At 40.1% G+C, this 23,837-nt stretch overlaps 2 protein-coding genes and 1 long non-coding RNA gene across 5 annotated transcripts; 1 reads left to right on the top strand and 2 right to left on the bottom strand.

The window, feature by feature from the left end:
* Positions 1–2,024: 2,024 nt before the first annotated feature.
* Positions 2,025–10,460, bottom strand: ppm1g (protein phosphatase, Mg2+/Mn2+ dependent 1G). 3 transcript variants are annotated; one of them, XM_011492268.3, is made up of 14 exons: positions 10,322–10,459; positions 9,915–10,048; positions 8,890–8,959; positions 8,587–8,672; positions 8,350–8,479; positions 7,986–8,097; positions 7,660–7,859; positions 7,328–7,506; positions 7,118–7,246; positions 5,772–5,874; positions 4,241–4,372; positions 4,013–4,142; positions 3,819–3,918; positions 2,025–3,729 (listed from the first exon to the last, which is right to left on the bottom strand). In XM_011492268.3, the coding sequence occupies exons 2-14, from the start codon at positions 10,023–10,025 to the stop codon at positions 3,541–3,543; spliced, it is 1,671 nt and encodes a 556-aa protein (XP_011490570.1). In that variant the 5' UTR covers positions 10,026–10,048; positions 10,322–10,459; the 3' UTR covers positions 2,025–3,540. The 3 variants fall into 3 exon arrangements, with proteins under 3 accessions (XP_011490570.1, XP_004067417.1, XP_023809309.1); XM_004067369.4 differs by having other exon boundaries at positions 3,541–3,729; positions 9,915–10,045; positions 10,322–10,460; XM_023953541.1 differs by lacking the exon at positions 10,322–10,459 and adding an exon at positions 10,248–10,268 and having other exon boundaries at positions 3,541–3,729; positions 9,915–10,045.
* Positions 10,461–11,688: 1,228 nt separating this feature from the next.
* On the top strand, positions 11,689–13,083 carry mis12 (MIS12, kinetochore complex component). Its single transcript, XM_004067247.4, has 2 exons — positions 11,689–12,092; positions 12,243–13,083. Exons 1-2 carry the CDS (start codon positions 11,721–11,723, stop codon positions 12,504–12,506), a joined length of 636 nt encoding a protein of 211 aa, XP_004067295.1. The 5' UTR covers positions 11,689–11,720; the 3' UTR covers positions 12,507–13,083.
* Positions 13,084–16,621: 3,538 nt separating this feature from the next.
* Positions 16,622–18,607, bottom strand: LOC105357343. The gene is made up of 3 exons (XR_911314.3): positions 18,346–18,607; positions 17,384–17,469; positions 16,622–16,784 (listed from the first exon to the last, which is right to left on the bottom strand). It is a non-coding gene; the product is annotated as an uncharacterized LOC105357343 (long non-coding RNA).
* Positions 18,608–23,837: the final 5,230 nt, after the last annotated feature.

Raw genomic sequence — 23,837 nt, 5'->3', positions numbered from 1 at the left:
GGAAGGTTTGGGCGTTTATCACAGCTGTCAGTAGGTGAGGAGCGAGGTACCAGTCCATCCCAGGCTCTCGCAGAAACACTTGTGCTCACTCCTGCGGAGCCTTTCAAGCTGCTGGTACATGATTATGAAAGATAAACAGCCAAAGCCTCAAACTGTTTAGCAGCTGAAATCCCAGATGGTGCAACACGGGAAAAACACTTTTTTCTAAACTCCAGCTGCGGGTTTGGTTTCCAAACAATGTTGTAAAAAGGAAGGACGATCATGAAAGCCACGGCAAATGTTTTCGCTCCACTTTAGCCATACAGGCAAAAAAATAATAGTAATTAAAAGAGCTTTTAGGACATTTCATGTGTTGCCAGTTAAAATATGTTGTGCTTGAGTGCAGACATTGGTGAATATTTAGACAACTCCTGAAGCAGCAGATTACAGGTTCAGGTCTGGATCGTTTTTCTGGTTAAACTCCGGTTTTGACTGCACGGCTGTGACCGCTGGAATGTGTGTTCTTATTTGTAACTTTGCTACTGTCTGTGTAATGAGAGGGCAACGGGGCCAAAGCAGTTTTGGGAGCGAGGGCAGACGGCTAAATAAGCCTGCAGGTCTGGAGGAATGCCTTCAGTGCCTCAAACCCTGCTTGCTATTGTGGTTTAGCTGCGGCTCAGGTTAAATGGACGTCTGCATGCAGAGCTCCAGCCCAGCACGGTCATCTATCAGGTCAAGGAGAATAGAAAGAAAGGTGTCTTTTCTTCGCTTTTGACAAGTTCTGCAGTGTTTTTCCAGTAGCCTCTCTTTACAGCAGCACCAGACAGTGTTGGCAACTCTTCTCAAAGACAGGATGCAATTTAGTAACAGTAATTTCACACTCTTACTCTGCCGCAAAAGCAATGTGGACAACGGAGCAGATGCTCGATAAAACTAAAGACAAAACAGCCACATTCATCGACACAGTGGAGTCTATTGGCCTTTTCGTTCGTGTCTTGGTTTCAGCATAAATAACCTCTGCAGCCTCCCATTGAAGTAACTAATCTGTTCCAGCAGAACAAGAAACATCCTGTTAAATAATCTGTGCTCTCGTGTTTGTGTGTTGGAGGACATTTTTAGCTCCCAAGGACAGAGCGTGTTTCCTGTCTTGCTTTCTATTGTTCCTGCAGTGTCAGTGATCTTCAGTAAATGGTACAGCAGAAGAATAACTAAAAACTAAAGCCATCCCAATATAGAAATGACACAACTTTTAATACATTTCCCATAAAAGCTGAAATCAGAATCAGTAAAGGAAGGGAATAAGGGTAAATTCATTGGTGCTTGATCTGGTGTCAAAGGTGTCAGTTGGAAACTGGAGGAAACTCCCAACAGCGCCAAAGAATAAACTGTTTTTACTCCCATCTGGAGGTCAGTACTAGTACTACAGGTGGAAGTAAATGTGTGTCTATTTGACACTACAGAGCCCTGGAAAGTGACATTAAAAAAACAAAAATAAAATAAACGATAAGAATTGTGGGTGAAATGTGTATTTTGTGGCCAAAAATGAGCATTTTGTGCACACAAATTTGTATTTTGTGGGGACAAATTAGTATTTTAACATCTTTAAAACCTACAAATTAGTTCCCACAAACTACAAATTTATAGAGAAAAAAGGCTCATTTCTGGCTCACGAACTATTAATTTGTGCACACAAAATGCTAATTTATTCGCTCGAAATACTAATAAAACACAAATTGATGCACACAAAATGCTGAGGGGCTCAGAATGCTCACTTGTGAATAAAAAAAAAACGAATTTGCCCAAAATGCTTATTTGTGGCCACAAAATGCTAATTTATTCCCTAAAAAGTACTAATTAAATACTTATGCCTACAAAAGGCTAATTATTGTCCCACACAACGTTCTTTTCCTCAAAATAATAAAATGCTTGTTTATGTGTACAAAATAAAATGCTAATTTGTGCGCAGCAAATAACCATTTTACAAAAATGAAAAAACAAAATACTGCTGTGCCATTGAATAAAAGTCACAAATAAAGACAACTCGGATGAATGAACTTCAAATTATTTAGAAAATGTATTTTGTATGTACTTACTGCTGTCAAAAGAGTATGCACCAAAATGTCACATTGACTCACAAAGAAAATGCAATTTCTCCCCCCAATTACAAGAATTGAAAAATCTATTTACAGAAAGAAATGGCATGTTGACAAGAAGGTACACTAGAAACTTACAGTCACAATTATTTAAATGAGACTTCTGTAAATAAAATTAGAAAAGAACTTAACACTCACACTGGTTCTCTTAACCACAAATAGTTTTTCCCCTCAGAAAAATAACCTTGTGCATTGTTTTCATCCACAGTCCAGTCCAGCTTCAAGGCGTTCTCAGAATGTGCTCACAAAGACAAAAAAAAACAAAAAAAAAAGCTCCTCCCTCTAAATCGGTTACAGGTCTGATTCAACAAAAGTGGAACTAAAGAAAGTGGAAACAGTCTTCCCTTAAAACTTATCCTAAAGATAATTTTAAAAAAGGCATTGGAGCAGGGACCGGTGTGCGGAGCGTCCTGCAGACACTCATTTGTGGATCATTAAAAGCTTCATATCCCACTAGTGAAACTGGATTCACATATAGGAAATTTACACTGATCAAAAGAACACACACTTGAGGAATGAACAAAGAAAGAATAGCAGGAAAGAGCTTGTATGGGATGAGAAGAAAAAACACACAACAGCATTGCTTATGAAGAGCTAGCACATCCGGACCGGCACCCCAAATCCATCAACTTCAGCCCCCTGGTGACAAGTAAGAGACGTGAACCTACTCAGGCGGCGAGTTCAGCAGTGGAGCCTGAAACGCAGTACCAACACTTGTGGAGTAATACCACACAGTCTGCTCTCTCTGCCCTAAGAAGCTCCATATAGGGTTACTCCAGCTGTAACATCTCATATTTGATCCACTTCATCCTCGGTTACCTTTAAGAGGTGCCTGTTCTTGGCACAACCCACCCAGAGCATTCTGACATTTTGTGGCGTAAATGTGCACGTTTTATGCTGGAAAGCCACAACGGTGAGCGTGTCTAACTGCTAAATACCAACTATTTTCAAGCTTTTGTCAAAACAAATGGAAGCTGCCGAGTGGAAAAGGACTGAATCAGAGTGCAATGCATGACTGTAATTATTCCAAATGATTGCTGCTTCCTCCTGTTGCCTTTTAGTGACTAATGAATGGAAACTGCAGTGCTTTTTATCAAGGCAGCAAATATGATTTTCCGTTTTTTTAAGCTTAAAATTTGTACAGCTTTTTATCCCCCCGTTTAGGCCTAGCAAAAATGACAGAGGGTTGAATTATCGTCGAAAAAAAATCACCAAGAACAGAACACAAAGAACTATAGAAATGATCCGAGATCAGTGGACCTTCGAACACATCCAGTCCTTGTGATGCCTGCTTCAGGGTGACACTTTGTTTATGAGGTAAGGGTTTAAATTTGGACAGAATGCGTCTCTGGAGTATCTAGAGCAATGTGGGACACAGTATCCCATCTGGGAAAGGTTCACTCCTTCTTTAATCAATTTTTGCCTTTTTGCCATTATTGTCGTTCTTGTCCGTCTCTTCCGCCTCCTCCTGAATCTTCCTCTTCTTTGTGTCCTCCGACTGAGTGGGGTGTGGCTGGAATGTGACAATGATGCAGGTCATGTTGTCACATCCTGTACCGTCTCCAGATGTGTCGGGAGCCAAACAATGGTCCAACAGCTGCGTACAAAAAACCCCAAAAACATTTCAAATCAAATATAATGAAGCCATAGAAGTCTTGGGTGCAAAAACCTTTTTTGGGGTCTCACCTCTTCCACTATAGATGAAAGAGGTCTAACTTCACCACCCTCGTCTGGCTTGAGCCTCTCACTGATGAAGTCCACCACCTCCTGACTGCTTAAAACATTCCTATAAGCACAACAACCAGCAGTTTATGGACTGTATTCCGGCTTCTTTTATAGATTTTTTAAAAAAGTGATTGGAATCAGCTGTCCCGTCTCACCAGATTCCATCGCAGGCAATAACCATGAAGTCATGATCCTCGTTCAGAGTCAGAACTTTAACATCCGGCATGGCAGAAATCATTTGCTCCTCTGGGGGCAGAGCGTCGTTTCTCTTGTAGAAGTGGTCACCTGAGAATCGGGGTTCACGGCAGGTTTGTCATTCCAGATGACACGGTTCAAGTTTAATCCAGATTTATAACCCTTTTAGAAAAGTTCAGGTCACCCACCGATGGCTCTGGAGAGGTTCAGCCCTCCGTTGACTCGTCCATCCATGGTGACCTTTCCTCCAGCGTTTTTGATGCGAGCCAGTTCCAGCTCATCCTCTGGCTTGTGGTCGTATGACATGTCGACGGCTTTGCCTGCAGTAGAGCAGAACCAACGGCTTTCAATTCATGTCAGCGACCTGAAAAGCCTTAAAAGATGAGTTGAAACACATCACAGTGACTGCAAGCCAGGAATCAGAACCTTAAACTGGCTGTTGTGAGAAAAAAAGCAACAAAATGTCACTTTAGGTTCCTCCTGTCATGTGCAAACGCTGCTATCCTTGTAGATTTAACTATTAAACCATAAAAGGCCAATAAAAAAGTTTATCTTATGGCTTCCAAAAGATTTACCCTTCAGGGTTCAGACAATTACTCTTAGGTCTATGATAAGCAGGTGAAGGAAGCAGTAGTTTAGCCTTCATCCTAATATCTGTGAAATCTTTATGTTTATTTACAGCACAATTGCAAAGAAACTTTAAAAAAAAAATAGTGCTTAAGGATCAAAGGGGAGAAAAGGTTCTTGAAAGAGGAAAGATTTACAGCCTTGTTTCCTTTTTTCTATGGAAAAATTCCCCTTTGGTTATTTTTTCTCACTACGGCACCGGGTGAATTTCCCAGTTTGAGATCATTGAAGTAACTTTATCTCTTTCTCAACGCCACTAAAAATGCTGTAAAGCTATTTAAAATTCAATGTGGTTCTTTTTTATTCAATGTTTATGGCACGCGTCATTGTTATTAAGATAACAAGGAATCACATGAGCAGCTATTACCCGTGTCAGGCAGGCTGCAGTGTAACATATGATGATCTAAGCCTAAGGAATGAGTCCGCTTGCATTCATACATCTCCATGCAAACTTTTTGAGTTTGGAGGAAAAACTTTTAGAACTGTAACTTTTCCCCCTTGAGTTCTTCATGCATCTTTTAAACATCTGCAAACCTGGAAAAAACCTGAAGGAATGTTGTAGAGAAGAATGGGCCATGATTTCTACAGGCCAAAAAGATAAAACTGATAGTCACACAAGAAAACTTGAGTTTATCACTGCTGTATAAAATGCTGCTTGATGTTGTTTATACAGATGAAAATATAGGCCTAACGTTGCTCTATTTAATGACTCCGTTTCTTTTTAAATAAAAAGTTACATAAATGTTTACTAGAAGAGAAAAAACGTACATGAAAAAAAAGCTGCTTTTTTAAAAGCATTTTTAACAAAAACGTGAAAGATTTCAGGATTAACTGTAGGATAAGGTTTGCTTTTATCCTATATCCCATTCTGGAAGATATCATTATTATAGGGGTTAAATCAAGCAAGACAAAGTTGCCATTGGCCAGATCGGACTTAAACCCGCAGAAAGCTTAAATGCTCATAGAGCTTTTATGACCATTCCAATTTGTAAAGAAAGAAAACAATTATATTTCAAGATGCTTCATAATCACAAGACACAAATGTGACACCTCATCTGGTCTCAGGCTGAAAAAGCATTTGTTCAGACTCACCACGCTCAGACACCACGCAGCGAGAGTCTCCGGCGTTGGCCACAATCAGCTGCTTCCCTCGGATCAGAGCCACTACAGCCGTGGTGCCGCTGTCTGAGCCGGGCTGGAAGCACAAGACCCATTTGATTTAAACCGATAGTTCACTGCAAGCAGGTACACGTACACTTACTTGATATGCATTATGCCAAGAAACAGGTCGACAGCTTCATTCATCTATGGCATTAAGGTTACAGACATCAGAGGTCAGTGACCCGTTTGTTATTCGTCACTTCAATTATAATAAAAGATAAATTGTCTTCTTTGTCAAATATTGCCAAAGAAAAACAAACAAAAACAATAAAAACACCAATTATTTTATTACTAAACCTCCAGTATATGCCATATCTTTGTGCATCAATAGAAAAACCATTGAAAGCCAGTTGAAATGCGATTCAAAACATTTGTTGACCTCCACGGCTGCCGTTAGAGATCTTGAGGTTTTCTTTGATGCTTTTAAAAGCCATGTTGCGAAAATGAGCTTTTATCACTTGATCCTTTTTCAAGCTAATCCTTTACTAAGCTACAGTGATCTTGAAACAGCAATCAATACCATCATTAACTTTGGTATTTCCTTTTGGAACTGTGACTCAACGTTCACCTAATCGCCTGCACTTCGTCCAGAATGCAGCAGCACCGCCGTTAATCGAGAAGAGCGCATCTCACTCCAGTCATCAGCTCACTAGACTGTCAGTTTTAGAGTTTGCTTTAGACTTTTCTTGTTTATTTTGAAAGCTCTTCAGTGTCCCTCTAGCTAACGTAACAAGATTTTTTTAACCCTTTAACACCAAAACTTTAACTCCAGTGCTTACATTCTTTAAACTACTTTGACTCTTCAATTATGCAATTAGTGTAATTCCAGCACGTTCTTAGGTGGAGAAAAGCAGCTGTGTGGTTATCAAAATGACAATTATGCTAAATGCATAAATGGCTGCAGCGGTCTGGCAGTTCAAAGCGTGTCATCTTGCTCTCACTGGTGACATCTCTGGTGTTAAAAGCTTAACTGTTCATAGCCGTTCTAAAGGCTCGTCTCCAGCATCTGCTTGATGTGCTCAGATCATGACCGTACGTTTTTCTTCATCAGCTCTCAGTTATGGAATAACTTTCCTCCAGAGCTGATTATGATTTCAGACCAAAACTGTTTTAAAGCTCAACTTGAGGCTTCTCTTCTTGAAAAAAAGGCTTTTTAATTCAAGTTTTTATTTGCTTCTCGTGTATTTTATTAGCTTTTTGTAATTTGGAAATCCTGCTTTCCATCCTCTGCTATGCATCTATTTGGAGCAGCTGTAAAAGTCCATCCAGACACCAACCTCTTCTTTACCGTCCATCCCAGGCAGACACATCTCCTCCTCCTCCTCATCCTCAGTGTCTTCCTCTCCCTCCTCAGTATCTTCTTCCTCTAACTCACTGCTGTCACCCTCTTCTTCTTCACTCCCATCCTGAGATAAAAAAAAGAATGTTTAACAGTCAAGTAGCGGGAACTTTCACAGGCTAAATCTATTCTCGTCAGCAGCTCTCACCTCCTCGTCGCTGCCGTCTTCCTCCTCTCCCTCCTCAGATTCTTCACTATCATCGAAAAACCTCGACTTGGAATCTCCAGAAGTCTTTGAGGATGCAGAGGAGCAGGAAGGACCTGCGTCTCCCTCGGTTTTACCGCCCTTCTCTTCTCCATTAGATTTTCCAGACTTGCCAGTGGCAGCTATCACAGAGGGGGAAAACAAACCAACCAACAGAAAAGCCTTCATAATGCGTTACAAGTTTTTTGGCGAGTGGGGTGTTCCTCTTTTAGATCTATAAGCAAACATGATCAAAAACTTGAAACATTCAAATACCACAGAGGTTATGTTTGTACCTGCACTATTCCCTTCACCTCCTGCAGTTCTCCGACAGGCTCGCAGCTTCGCCCCTCGTGTCACTCCATCTCCCTCTTTCTCCTTTTTATCGCTCTCCTCCTCCACTTCTCCATTGAGTGTGTCTTTCTTTTCCTTCTCCTCACCTTCTTTTTGTCCTGAGCCCTCGGCATCCCCACTGGAGCCCTTCTTAGCTGCCGCACTAAAGAATCAAAGCCGATGTTATAAAGCAAAGGATAACAGACAGAGAGCTGCTACATTTCAGGGGCGTCCACATTTAAAATGCTGCAGGAGTGTTGGTCCATGCAGGGACAAAGTGACCTTTTACCTGATGGCCGCAGCATGTTTCAGAGCATTGAGATTTTGTCCGTATCGGACCAGCAGCTCCTCAATCGTCATGGTGGCCTCCTCGTGCAGCAAAGCAGCTTCCTCTGTGTCCACTGAAGACAAAATATCCAAACTGTGGTCATCGCCACAATCCACAATAGTATAACCAAATATAATATATCTATGATTTCAATTATATACTATATCCTGTGTTTATTTTTAATTTAACATCATTTCCAACTAAACTTGTAAGCATTATTTTTTGTAATTATGGACAACACAATGTTTTATTTCTCTTAATTTACTCTGTACTTTTATACAAGACTGTAAATCACATGAATAAGTAAAATTAGGGCTGAACTCACAGTCATCTTCTTCTGCAACCTTTTCAGCAGGTGGGTCCTCCCTGAGTCGTCCAGAAATCTGCACCAGCTCTTTGATGACATCCGCTGTGGTAATCCTGCCGTCAATGGCCAAAAATGCATCCTCCAGTGCCTGGAAATAACAGTTCAGCAGTGTAAGACATGTGAAGCAAGCCGATGATCTCCTAAAAAAAAAATATTGCCAAAATTTAGAACTATGTCCACTCTGGAGCTTTTCACCTTCTGTAGTTTACCGTCTTTGTAGGTCTTCTGTTCTTTGATTATGTCAGGCAGGTACTTAGAACAGTACAGAGCCACTTCTTCACCTAAGCAAGAACAGAGAAGGCTTATTTAATAATAAGTAAATAATAAAAAAAACATCAAAAGGTTGGTATGTGTGTGTACACATATAGCTGTACAAAAAACAAAACCGGAAACAAGAAAACAACAATGTTAATGTACACCTTTATTTAAAAAGACAAGATTTTAGCAAAGAATCAGTGGTCCACTGCAGACAAATAAAAAGAGTGAACTGCACTTTACCTCCATGTCCATCATACACGGAAAACATGGCTGTGTCCACATCAAAGTCTGGAATGCAGTTGTGGGCATCCTGCAATAGACAGATTAGCAAGTTAAAGTCTGACTGATCAAATTTTGATCTGTTTTCAAAGCAATTCCAGTGGTCTTTTAATTTTGATTATGCTGATTTTAGGCAAACCTCAAAAAAACCTGTCGTTTTCCAGAACATAGTTTCTGAAGAGCAGTAGTAGTTCATTAGAAATTCGCCTCAGAGTTGTGGAGGGGACTGTTGGTGCGGAGTAAGCCTGTCTTAATTTCCCATCATCCCTTTGTGTACACTTTCTCGCTGTAGCCAACTACCCCTGATTTAAAATTAATGGTGTAACAACAGTGAGCAAATTGGAGCTGTCAAGCCGTATAATTTTTAGCCAGATGTCAGCTCGAAGAGGAAAACGAAATCTTACATGGATCTATTTGTCTGCAAGTGGATGAATGACAGAGCAGGGGGAGTTTGTGGCTTGCCGTAGTAGCTTCTACGTCACACCTACAACTTTTTCCCCTAACAGCATTTGATGGGAATATTGAACAACTCAGCAATGCAATTTTAAGCCTAATCTTTAGTACAATGCCACGAGAACATGTTAAAAACACAGTTTTCATCAGATTGGGTCTTCAAACATGGAATCCAGGAACCACTGTGAATGTAAACAGGAAACAATCAAGACAGAAACTACAGTCCAGTTCAATCCAGTATCAGGAAATTAGTTACTGATGCCTGTTTAATATCTTTAATTTAGATTGGAGATTGAGTTGCTGACAAGCATTTTTCTACTCCAGATTAAATGATATTTTACCTCTGAAAAGTTTCAATTTCTCACAGACTGCACATAAACCTATTTGAAGGCTAAAATAATTCTGGTTTCTGGATCCACACCGGCAACAGACGTTCAGGGAAACTCCCCTCACCTCGTTACGAGAATTAACTAAATAAACATAGCTTTTTTCCCCCCCTCATGTTTTTTGCAGTAATAAAATTTTCTTCTAACCTCCATAGAGACCCGCCACCCTTGCATGGCAGAGAAGCCGTAACTCATTTTGCTGTTGCCGCCATCGGAGGAGGTCTTGGTGGTGTTAGGCTGCGATAGATATGCCCCCATGCTGCTCGTCTTAGCCTTTTCTGCTGAAAGAAAAACACACGACATCATTAAAGTTACACGCGTCTCTCTGTGGGTTATGGTCACATTCCTGACGTTTTACAAGCTTCGCGTATCCCAGATGCTAGCCAGCTAACGTTAGCCATGGCACAACAAAAAGTAGACGCAGCCTCGAGCTAACGTGATGCTAACAGCCGCTAACCCGGCTCAACTTCGACCACTAACCTCTGCCCCTGTCAGGCCAGCGGCTGCGCAGCTGTAGAAATTCCCAATCCCTTTTACCCAGGCGGCCCACTTACATGTTCTAGCTGAGCAAGATGCGAGTATTACAGCTCCAGGAGACAGAATCACATAAAGATGACTGCACGTGCAAAAGCCGATATCTTCTCCTCTCCGGCTGCTTTTAATTTTTCTTCTTCTGCTTCTCCTTTGATTTCTTCTTTACTGGTTTACTGTTGTGCCTAAAGATATGTGAAGGCTCACTACCGCCACCTAATGGAACGACGTAGTGGAGAAGAAAAGAAACAAGTCTGGGAAATAATAATTAAAAAAACAAAATCTAATTTTTTTAATAAAATTAACCGGAAAACCCTGCAACAATACGGTATGATCGGATATAAATGAATAAATAAATACTATTGATCTGCTATGTTTTTTTCGACTCGTGCATTCACAGCAACACTTAAGAATAAAGATATTCCTTGGCGTTGGTTTAAAATATTATATTATTATCATTATTATTATTGAACGGGAACAGGAGTACAGGAGCCTCATGGAGCGTTTCGTCAGGTGGTCTGGGGAAAATTACCTGCAGCTGAACGTGGCCAAGACAAAAAGAGATGGTGATTGACTTTAGCAGGAGAAAGCCTCCGCCCTCCCCAGTCTGTATCGGTGGGACGGATGTGGAAATTGTCTCGTCCTACAAATTCCTGGGTGTACATCTGGACGATAAACTGGACTGTTCCACTAACACTGAGGCGGTTTACAAGAAGGGCACGAGCAGACTTTACTTCCTGAGGAGACTCAGGTCCTTCAATGTTTGCAGTAGGATGCTCCACATGTTCTACCAGTCTGTCATGACGAGCACCATCTTCTTTGCTGCAGTGTGCTGGGGTGCTGGCATCAAAACCAAGGGCGTCAACAGACTGAATAAACTCATTAGAAAAGCAGGGTCTGTTATTGGCTCAAAGCCTGCCAATCTGGAGGAGGTAGTGGGGGACAGACTACTGGCTAAACTGGGGACCATCCATCCCCTCTTCAGGGAGGTGGACAATCTGAGAAGCAGTTTCAGCGTTAGCCTTACACCCCCGCTGTGCCAGAGAACGATACAGGAAGTCATTCCTGCCATCAGCCATTAGACTTTACAATTCATCTGGCAGACTTGGATGTACATATGATTTTTTTGAGAGTTCTAGAGTTTTTTCGACTGTTGTTGCCAATTACAAGATGCTGTTGTGCTTTACTTTTTTTAAATTGGCATCAATTTTTTTCTTTGTTTAAGTATTTACGTTGAGAAAGAAACATTACTTCATTTTTAGATTTTGTCAACAGCACCATCTTACATGTATTTGGAATGCAAAGTATGTTAAAGACCATTTCATTTTAATTTGTATGATGCAGTAATTGCTTTACACCACCAGGTGGCGGTACTCGGTTGTAAGTGCTCTGAATTAAGACACAAAATAAGAAGAGTTGAACATGGCGCGGGAAGAGAGCCATTCTTCTTCGTCTTTAAAACTTTACGAAACTCAGTTTTTCGGTTTTACCCCACAGACATGCATGCTTCGTATCTTCAGCGCATTCCAGGACAGTCTCTATGAGATTTTACTCGTGGTGGAGAAAGTTTGCGTCAGGCAGCTGAGTAAAGGAGACTCGACCGGGCCTGAGGAGGAGGCGCTCCGGGTCCAGGCCCGAGAGTGCAACCGTAAACTGCAGCAGTTCCTCGACGAGCGCTTCAAACAGCTGTTTGAGCGGATGGAAGCTCTTCTGATGAACAAGTGCTTCACTGTTCCTCCGAATGTTCTTCTACCAGAGGACCAACCGCACAAAAACTATCCCCATGACTTCCAGGTGGGTGAAGAAGTACATGATTTATGGTTTTATCTCTGCGTTTGAAATACCTGTATCTTAATTTGACGCTAGTCTCCTTCCGATTTATGAGAAACTAGCATGATGATGAAGGAAAATAAATGCTACATTTGACTATTGACCCTTTTGCAGGACATTCTGAAGTTGGAGTCCACACTGACTGATCTCCACAAAGCCTACGAGGCAGAGGTGTGCGCCAGACAGGCCCTGCAGGCTGAGCTGGAGGAGCAGAAGGAGGCGCAGAAACACCTGGAAAGCACCTTGTCGTGGATCCAGGAGCTCCAGGCGGCCTGGGCCAAGGAAGGTAACGGGAACTTTCAGGAAAGCTTTCGTCTGGTGATGGAGTCGGTCAACAAACTACAGAAGGTCATCAAAAAAATCCAGGTGTTGAGCTAAAGTTCACATTAGGCTCATGTGACAACTGTAAATAAACAACCTCCTGGATGCATTTTTGTAAACAATTTGTCTTTTCTTCATTTTTTTCCTTTTTTTAACTGTCAATTAAATCATAAATTTGTTTTGTGTATATAAATGTGTTGTTTTTTTTATCTTGATGTATAAAGTTTGGGGATGGCTAAATAAATGTAAGTGGATAAATATTTTACAATGTCAGGATTAAGGTGGCCTCCAGCAGATGGCGCTATATACATGTAAACATCACCTATGGAGTTCTGTACTTGAAACCCCAGAGGAAGTGAAAAATAAAAACATCTAAACATTTGACAGGTGCGAAATATATTTAACTGTGCAGTAATATTTACTATAGAAAAGTGATTTTCTGCCATTGAAGAAAATTATGGGTTTCAATTCTTTAACTCACCAAATATATAAATAATAAGTATAATTATACTTATTTTCTTTCTGAAAAAGCTTACATTTTAGACATTTTCATGGTGATATATTTTGATTCTATTCAAAATATTTGTCCTAAACAATGTATTTGTCATTAAATGTTTCTAATGTACAAACATAAGTTGGGTGATTGTTTTTTCATTACTTTCTGCTACCTAGCATAAGTGATTTCTATTAACCCTTGTGCTATCTTAGATGACCCCACCCTTACATTGACGTGTTCTCCCTACCATGACAAAGGTGGAAAGATTTCATGTAATCCATGGACACCAGTGAAGATCACAAATCATTGAAGAAAAAAGGTTCAGCGCACTGTCTAGTGGGTCTAGATGACCCAACTCCCAACGTTAAAGTGCCCAGGAACATTACACACTGTTAAACATTTCCACAGCTCTGCTTTTCTCAAAAAATTGGCTTTTTAATCCACAGATCTAAATAAACTGTTTTGTTTTCAACAGTTTTCGGTTTGATTTGTATTTTGTTGTTAAAATTATGTTAAAATTGAGTTGAGTCTTAAAATTTGTTTGTACAAACTGGTTTTTCATTCTAACCAGTAGGGGGCAGCATTTGCATATCATAATCACAATTCACTACCTTTGCACGCTCACCTTAAGGGCTATACAGACTGAACTAAATTGATTTTTAATGTTTTTTCTTTTAAAATTCTTAGAGTAAAATCATTTTGATACTATAAGAATACTTGAGTCTGAAGCAGGATATTTACTTTCTGTAGTATATGAAACAGACTTCCAAAATCTTTTGATTCTCTTCTTTCTGAAAGAATGATCCAAATGAAGAGGTAAGATAATTTCCTCTGGTTTTCTTCCTTCCGACTGTCAAGTTTAGCTTCTGTATCTTTATTTTAGATAAATTATCATTAATTTATGGATTCAGTACACTAATTCCTCATTTCTGATTTAATAAAACATTACTGATACAACTGTGCCTCACATTTTATTATTTGCTTTTTTCCCCTTGAACAAGGCCTCCAGATTTGGAGGGTGGAGTCTTTTACAGAGAAACTTGTTCGCTGAGCAGCCAGTTCTTAATTTTAACCGTCACAAAAAGTCCCCATTTATGAAATAATTTGAAATACAAATGTCTCTAAAGCTGAGGAAATCTTTTCAAATCTTTTTCTAATATCAATTCCTTTTTTTTTTTAATTTGTGGTCTGAGTTGATAAGAGTCTTAAAATGTTTCTGAAAAAGACGATTGCTGCTGTCAGAGTCAGAGCCAGGCTGAAGTTGTGTTGAAGGCCTGGCATCCCAGGCTATATGTGTGTGTTTGTGAGTTTGAAACATGTAAAAGATGTCATAAACTAACAGGACCCAGCTGCATGCAGCGCTTCTGCTCACACTTCAAGTTTATGTTTGAAGCCCAGTGAGGGGAAAAAGAAACAGAAAATGAGCGTTTAATGAGCAGGAGGTGGTGCCAAACGCACGTCAGTGAACCAGTTTAAAAAGCAAAAAGTGTTTATATTGGAGGAATGGGACAATAGGATCTCAAGCAGAACCTTTTCAGAAAATACGCTTTAGAACTTCACAATTTTAAGCATTTCTTACAGCATTGTTTTATTTTGTGTGGTTTTTTTTGTGGTCTTGATAACCTGCAAGTCTTTGCTTCTCTGAAATGTTGTTACTACTGTTTGTTTTGTTTTGTTTTAGCAGCATTTTAAAAGAATATACTTTGATTACCTGATTCGGAAGAGAGAAAAAAGGACATCCTCTAAATGTTGCAAAGGTCTCATTGACCTGCAGTTTGTTTTAAGCCAAATCTGTCACCTTCTTCTAGATTTGTGCCTTAAAAGTTTTAGCTAAAACTGTCAAACTAAATGATGTGTTACAATGTAATTGCTTAATGGGAAATGATTTTTTTGCGGGGGAAAAAGTGTTTCTGCAGATGTTTCAGAATAAAAAGCCAGCAGATCTGCAGTAGTAGGAGTGTGTCCGCCCGTTAGTACCTGTTGGGAGTGAAATTCTCCAGAGCGTGTGAATCCACGTTTGTGTGTGAGTGAAGACAGCATATGGACACTGCCCTCCTTCCTGTTGGGAGGGGAACAGCGTAGCTCTCTGTGAACCACAGCTTGACCCCTGACCCCTCAGGATCACACAATGAAAGCAGGAGGCACACAGAAACACAGACTTGGATACCTACACACACGCTCACAGATATATGTCCACTCTCAGCCAGCCAGCTGTCCCCTGACTAAATGTCCCACATAGAGACAGAGAGGAGAGGAGGTGAGAGTGACAGGCGAGAAGGCCGGCAGGATTGTTTTCTCAGGCTGTGAAAGAGCCACTCTGGATTCTGACTTTATTTAAACCCACGTGTCACCCAGCAGGGAAACCAATACAGTCCAGCAGAACTGTGTTTCCTGCTTTAAACGAGTGTAGGTTACAGTGATGTCACCAGTTTGGAGCAGAGCCATTCATTTTGCCAGTCATTCACGTGGTCACATGTTTATTGCGGGCCTCTGTCGTGATGCTGGTAACATTTTTTTGCAGTGATTTTGACACTGGGAAGTTTTTTTCCTGTGTGCTTTTGAGGGAAAAAAATAGCATCTTTGCACATTTGCTCATGTTTGCAGAGTTTGTACAATTTGTTCTCACAAAGACTGCATATAAACACTAATCAACATGGTTTTGCTTATTCAAAATTGGCATCATCCTGTACTCTAAGTGATACAAATAGACATGATCGACACACGTCTGCTTCAACTGAGTCATCAAGTTTCTTGTGAAGGACGAAGACTCCCACGTGGAAGTAAAAATAAAAACAATTAAGGCCTTCATGACAAGCTCAAGAACATCACTGAGTCCAAAGTTTGGTATTTAAGCACAAATCAGATCACATGAGGAGTTTAAAGGGAACAACTGTTGGAAAAGAAGAAGCAAACGCCTGGGATGAGGTTGTTTCCTTGTAACAAACATCTTAAAAAAAACATTATTTATACTTCATCCACTGCAGCGATGGCAGCCTCATTCATCAAACATTTACAACACTAAACAAAGATAACCCTACTTAGTACAAAAAGGATGACAATTTTAGGCTAGAACACTCATCCAAGTGTACCTGATCCTATTTAAGTAATTGCTGCCTAAACCTCAGGAGAGGTCTTTGGCAGCAACAGTTGCAATCAAGTGTTTGAAATGTTTGGTAATGAGTCTTTAACATTACTGTGAAGAAGTGTTTGCCTATTCTTTACACAAGACTTCATTCCAGCTACACTTAAGTGTTTGAGCATGAACAGCTGTTTAAGGTCAACGCAACAACAAAATCATACTTCAAATGTGCACCGTGACTTGGTCACTCGTAAACACAGCTAACGTGGTTTAATTAGCGATGATCAGTCAGTCAGGTCCTCATCTCCAGGGTAACCCCAGACCATGACACTCCCACCATCACGTTGGTTAGCCGGTACCCTTTTTTGAAAGTGATTTAGCCCTTGAATTATAATTTTTTTTGTTAGCATTGGCTTCGGTCAAGGAAGTCCCCTCATGACAAGATATTACCCTCTTTCTTAGTAAAAATCCTGGTAGCTAAGAAAAGTCAGACGTGGAGCTCTCACGTTGATCTGGATTTTTTCAGGATCTCCGGATGAGTTGCCGTTGCTGTGCTCTCCGAGTCATTCCAGCCTCTCATTGGAAGGTTCTTCAATGTTCCCAGATTTTTCCATTTGATTTCGATGGCCCCCTCCTTGGTTCACCAGACTCCCAAGGCTTTAAAGTAGAGGCTTTCCAGACTGATTGATGTGCTTTTTTTGTTTCCCACCTGTTATTTGTTGTACATCTTATTATTTCCCACAGGGTCTGGCTTTTCTTCCTGTTTTGAAATTACAAACAACATTTTTTATTAGAAATATGTGTATGTACTCATTTTAGATTGTTTTTACCATCTTTTACATGTGATAACTTTAGTAAATATATTTTAAAAAAGAGGGGAAAAGGCTCAGGACATTGGGGATCTTTTTTGGTTTAAAGACCAACTCCAGTGAAAATTGTGTTTTTTTTTGTTTTTAATATGTTCTTGTGGCCTTTTTTTCCTTATGATGGAGGACATTTACAAAGAAAATAAAGCTTCTAATTGCATTCCTGAATATTTCTTTATTCAAATTGCTGTGAATCAGGAGCAGACAAAATTTTTTGTTTAAATAAGCTTGCAAGTGTGACGTACAAGTTACCACTGCAAACCACAACTCAGAGGCAATTTTCTGCTGAACTACTGCTGCTCTGCAGAAACTATGTCCTAGAAGTTAACACAATTCTTTTTTTTTTTAATTCTGGCTAAAAACAGCATAATCACAATTTAAAGACCACTGACAACACTAAAACAAGGAGTGTCCAATTCCAGGCCTCAAGGGCCGGTGTCCTACATGTTTTCCAACCAACCTGCTATTGAAGGTCCTTATTAGCTAAACACACCTGATCCAGGTCATCAACAGCAGTTAAGGCAGGATTTTTGGAAAACCAGCTGGAGACCGGCCCTCGAGGCTTGGAATCAGACACCCCTGCAATAGATCAAAAGATGATTGGAGTGGGACTTTAAAGGTTCCGCTGTGCCTGAACGTCCACCATTCACCCTGGTTCTGATAAAATGTTACTATCAATGAGAACTGAAGAAAACCCCCATGATGACAAGCCTTTATCATTCCTACCATCTGTTTAGGAATACTACCATGCAGTATGGCTTGGATAAGACTTTGTTACATTCAGCACATCATAGTCAGAGGTGTCGAGTATCCAAAAATTGTTCTCAAGTGTGAGTTGCCTCTCTTCAAAATTACAGTATTCATGTTGAAGTGTTTGACTAAAGTTGGAGTAAAATAAATCAGGAAAAAGAGAACTGAGTAGCGTTTGAGGAAATCTGTCAAAATCTAACATTCATGCTCAAACTCTACTATAATGTTTGGAAATAATTGAATTATAAAGGAACATCCCGTCGCTAACAGAGTTTTTGACAATGACAAAGGCTTTCACTAGAGCGACTTATGGATACACAATGCTGAATATCTTTTAGGACCTATTGGCTTCTACAAAAACAAACAGGTTAAGCATGCAAGGCCTGCCAAATCCAGCTGCTTCTTATTGCTGTAATCAGCTGCAGTCAGTCTGAATTAGCAGAAAGAGGTCCTTGCTATGTCCCACCACCACTCTGACCACTCTGCAGCTCCAAACTCCACTCTCCTGTTGGGTCATCTTTAAAATGTTACAGTAAACTTCAAGTCAAAAACGTAATGCAAAACATGTCTGACCCAGATAAACGCCATTGGCCGTCATTTGATGTTCCCCACCCACAGTCACTCAACCTTCACTAACTTCCAGATGTCCTAAATCCTCCACTCTTTCTTTGTGGGGAGACAAAGCAGTCAACAGTCAGTTTTTACCTATCAATACAGCACACCTCCTTCCTCGTACTCCACTGGCATTGTCCTCTGAACGTTGTCGCGCTGAAAAGGGGGAGCTACAATAAGAGAACAAAAAGGAGATAAAGAGAGGAGCGCTGGAGAGAACAGAGGAGGAGAAAAAGCAAAGAAGTGAGGTGAGATGAGAGGCAGAAGGAAAGAAAAGAGGTAAGGAGGAGCAGAGCAGCAGCTGGCAGGTGTCAGGAGTCACAAAGGACCATCTGTCCATCGAGTGCCATCTCCACACACACACACACACACACACACACACACACAAACACATACACACTTTGTACTTAAGATGAGTTTCATATCCTTTGCTGCATAAGTTGCCAAATATGTGTTTGAATCCCGCATTGTTTTCAATATTTTCATTTAGCTGAAGGTTTCCATCTGGACAGAGTACTCCTGACAGTTCCAAATTTGTCGAGAAGAAAATGCAAGATTTTCCAAACAGACAGTGTGCTTAGTTGCTTCTTCTTTTTGGGGGGGGGGGGGCTCAAGTGCTTTTCTGCTGCTAACCAGGAAAACACGAACACACACTGTGGTGACCCCCTGCCCTTTCACCCCTTATAATCTCTCTTGGGAGTTTTCAAGAGTGTGAGGAGCTCTGAGACGACACATGTTAAAAACTTCACACATGCACCACCTCGGCACTCTCCCTCGACCCCTGCATGGTGCACCAAAGGGTGAAGCCTACCTGCACATCTATGATTACTACTTTACCATTTATTGAAAAGTACTGAGCAAAAATAAGAAGTCATTTTTCATTTCTAATTTTTGAGGAAGTGACTGTGGTCCACAACTAAAGATGAATTAAAATCAAAATGCCTAAAGCATGCACACTAACGCACTTCTGAAAAGAGACAGATTTCAAAGTGTCTTTAACTGTCTCTGAGTCGCCTCCGTGTCTAGACAGTTGTACATCTTTGATCATGTGACCAAAGTTAAAGGGAGATTCAAGTCTGGGCAGTTAGCAAAGCTGGGTTATAATAATGACAAAGAAGTGTTAATCCACTCAGTCATTGAGAACGACAGAGTTTAAAAGCACCAGACACGACAAGCATCAAGTCTTGGTCCATAAATAAAAGAGATTTTTTACTCTTAGATTTTCCTTTGACTGTGCCAACTTTTTGCAAAGAGGACCAGGTTTGGTGCGATAAAAATGTTTGAGGACCAACCACACGTTGAACCCTCATAATAACATTAAAAGCAAATGAACTATTTGATATTTTTTAATGGGGTATTTTTCATTCCTTCAAATAGAACAGAAATATATTCAAAGACATTTTAACCAAAATTACTGGGATTTTCTGATTTGAAGACCAGAAATGAAATTAAGAAAAACCTGTCTGGAAAAAACACTTTTTGTCAAATTCAAGCCTGGGTCATATAAAATGTTATGTATTCAAAAAACCGGTGGGCTGGTAGAAATCTGAATGCAGTCCGCATTTGGCCCACAAGCCGGACTTTGGACATGCCTGCCCCCCTACAACGAGCCATTTCCTAACCCTTTAGTGGTTTATGCTCTCTGGGTTTTGTGTCGCGAACTGTTTCTTATTCCATAAATAATGCACACACTGTCTTTGGTTTGCTGAACGGTTCGAATGCATTAAGCTTGGAGGAGAAAAGATCCAAACTGATCCTATTTGAAATCCTCAAGTTTTGAATCAGTTCTCTAATTTTGTTTTTAAAACATATGTTGCAATTTCTCAAAATTCCATTCTTTCTGTGTGGAGTTTGCATGTTCTCCCCGTTCAGGTGCCAGTTTTCTCCGGGGACTCCGGCTTCCTCCCGCCGTCCAAAAAAATGCCAAATAGGTTGATTGGTGACGCTAAATTGTCCCTAGGTGTGAATGTGATTGTGAATGGGTCTGTGATGTGTGTGGCCCTGCGACAGACTGGCGACATGTCCAGGATGTCCCCTGCCTTCGCCCACGAGTGTTCAGGATAGGCTCCAGCAGCCCTGTGAACCCCGAAAGGGACAAAACGGGTTTAGAAGATGAATGAAAAATCAATTCAAATTTGATAAAGTAATATTTTATCAATCCTCTTTAGAGATTGTCGTGGCTCATTTTCAAAAAGTCTTTAGTCGACTAAAACCCTTCTGTTGTTGTGTTTCTATATGTTATGAAGTTTTTCCATAAAAGATTTTATCTCAAAGAGGTTCCTTCTTTGAACAATCAGCTCTAGTGGCTCCAGAGCAGAACCCAAATTACAGACTTTCTTTCTTTCTCTGTTTGCTCGAGTTTTTTAAGTCTTTATGTCAATGTGGGCATTACTGTTTCTACACTGCCCCAAATGTAACATCACAACAAGAAAACAGGACCAATATGTCATGTCAGCTCTTAAGGTGAGGCTTAAAATGGGAAACAAACAAGGTTCTGCAGAAGTCTTATATAAAGTTTCACAGCCCTCTAAAGCCTTATGTGCAACCAATCTCCAAGTCCCCATTCCTGATATATTGTAATCCATTTTTAAAGTGCAGTCACTGCAGTTATGTACTGACCTGTAACTAAGTGTGAATAAGTGATCAGCAGAAAGGAGGATGGATTCTTTTTTTTTTTTACAGGATTGCTCGTGAGTCCTTTTCACACCCTCTCATGCTCTCTAAGACATCTTTTTATTTCACTTTTTCCTCTTCCCCCAGCTGCCCCTGTCCCTTCTTCCTTCCCCATCTAGTAGACAGAGGGCGGATGCTGGCAAACACTTCCTCTCTCCATGAAGTTACTTCCTCTTGCTGGGAATCAGTTTCCTGTTCACAGATAGTGCAGCAGCACTGAATGTATTTCTTTAGGAGCCTCTGTCTCTCTCGCTCTCAATGCACGTTCAATATTCACTGTTGAGTGGGTAAAACTGTCTGTTTTCCAAATTCTGACAAATGTTCAGGGTCCTGCGACCACAGATCTGCTGGGTTTTCAGAGCTGTAGTGTTGCTACATGAATCTTGGACCAATTAGATGCCTGCTGGACTTGCATGTTGGATAAGAATCTGAACATCTGAAATGTTTTAAAGTACTAAACATGCTTAAAAGGGATGTGGACTGGTTTGGTTTACAGCTTATTCTGCATTTGTGTTCATGATTTGTTTTTCTTAGACTAAGGATCTCCTTGTCAGCAGTCCTCCACCATAACCCAAAATTTTTGTCTCAGAGCCCAGTCAGTCCTAAAGGGCTCTTTTTCCCCCCACTTTTTGCTGTATGTTGGCTGACATTTATGCCACTTCAAAAACAGACAAAAGGTCAAACAAGCTTAACACTCATAAAAATATAAAAAAGACGCTATTTGCCATTCATTTAGAGAGTCAAAGAAGAGGAATGTGGAAAAGTGAGAATGAAAAAAAAAGGTTCTTGGCAGGAAGCAGGCTAAGCTTCCTGTGATGTTGATGCCACGAGCCTGCATGACAGAGGAGCTCCCCGACAAACACACACACACCCTCACACAGAGCCTTGTCTCTAATCAGGGCCACTTTTATCTGGAGTCACAGAGGGGAAGTGTTTATATTTGTCTAAAAGGTTGGACCACCACTCATGGCTGACACATAAAAGCAAACCGATCAGCACACGCTGCTCTGACACACAGACTGAAATGAATCTACAGGAATGAATCAAAACGCAAATCCTTTTTTTATGAAAACGTGATCAGAGTTATGATGAATTATGACAAGCCCCATGCCTTTTTTTCTTCAAACTGTTTCATTTTATTTGTATTTTTCTTTGTAAAAGCCAAACCTCTTGTGGAGCTGAATCCCATGATTAGACAGGAAACTTTTTCCAACAGGGAAACATTACAGCTAACGGCTTTTACTGCTAGTTCAGCAAGTTCATCTGAGTTTTATCTGTCCGCAAGCGTCACAAACTCACTTGTTAGTCATCTGTGAATGTCAAATACAGAGCGAGATTGCTGTGAGAGCTGTAATTCAATGTGAAAGTCTTCAAAACTTCAAGAAAAGAGACAATACCATGGAGCCTGAAAGTGTTTTCTCTAGCCATTACTTGAAAATGTGTTGTCAGTGCAGACTGTTTGCACAGTTTTGGTCTTTCAAAGGATGTCTGTGCATCTGTCCTAAAGCCCTTGTTATTGATGGCAACCTTGAGCTTTTGTTACAGCCTGTAATCTATAAACCAGTCATACAGACCATAGCCTGTCAAAAAGGGTTTGGTCAAAAAATTCACTTATATAAATTGCATGACTTGCCTATCTTTTGTGACATGTTGATAGTCTGATTCTTCTAAGATTGATCTGTTTAAGGCTCACAGGAACTGAAATTATTTACAAACTTATTATAGGTCACGTTCTGCATGGACATAAAATAAATCAGATTCCAAATTAATCTTACTTAGTAAATGTGGTTTATGAGAGATTTTGCTTTATTGGATAAAAAGCCACTAGGAAACTAGAAAGCGTATTTTTATATAAATGAGACAAGATCACAGGGAATACCCCAGGGCTCAGTTCTTGAGTCATTATGTTTTATTTTACAAAGAGATAATTTTGTAAATATATTAATTTTCTTTTCTTTTTCTTTTAAATAATACTGGAAAAAAACTGAATTTAATAACATCCCAAGCATGAAACCCCATGTAAAGCAAAGCTTTTAAAGAAATACTAGTGACAATTGTAAAGCTTTAAAGACCCACAACTCATATCAAACTAATGTATTGGTGGCATTTTTCTGATGATAGAGGACATATATGAAGAAAATTTAGTTTAAAATTGGATTTCTGAGTATTTCTTTATTCAAATGGTTATAAATCAGTGGCAGACAAAATGCAGGTGGAAAAAAAGACAGTAGCAGTGATGTACTGTTGGTGGGACAGTTAGCGGGCCACAAGCTCCTTGTTTCTCCATCCTGATGCATCCACCTGCAGACAAATAGATCCATGTACGTCCTCGTTTTCAATGTCGCTTGCCATTTTTGTTGCACTGATAATGTCAGGCCGGGGTTGTAAGGGGCTGTAACCTAGTGGGAGAGCAGGGTTACACTGTACCCACAGTCCCGCCCACCACTCAGAGGTGAATTTCTAATGAACTACTGCTGCTCTGCAGAATGTCCTAGAAAACAGTTTAAAAAAAGGTTGGCTAAAAATCAACTAATCATAATTAAAAGACCACTAGGAACACTTACAATGGATCAAAAGATGATCAGACTTTGAAAGAAGCAAGTGTGCAACATTTGACAATACTCACCATAATTATCACAAAACTGTATTATTATTGTATGATGAAGAGGAGAGGAAACTATGTAGGACGCCATTAGTGTATACCCATGATACGTGATTGTATATATTGTATGACACATTTCAAAACATCCAAAACACCTTTTTTTTTTTTTTTTTACAAAAAAGTATTAATTATTCATAGATATCTTGAGATAACAGAGTATTAATCCCAAAGGAAGTGCACCATATAAGACACAATGTTTGCTCATGTTTAGTTTTAGGGCTGCTGGTGCGTTTGTTCATTGTTGGTCCAG

Source organism: Oryzias latipes, chromosome 3 (genome assembly GCF_002234675.1).
Source record: "Oryzias latipes chromosome 3, ASM223467v1".
Lineage (NCBI taxonomy): Eukaryota > Metazoa > Chordata > Actinopteri > Beloniformes > Adrianichthyidae > Oryzias > Oryzias latipes.
Note: the sequence above shows the minus strand (reverse complement) of the source record. Positions and strands in the feature narration are given on the sequence as shown.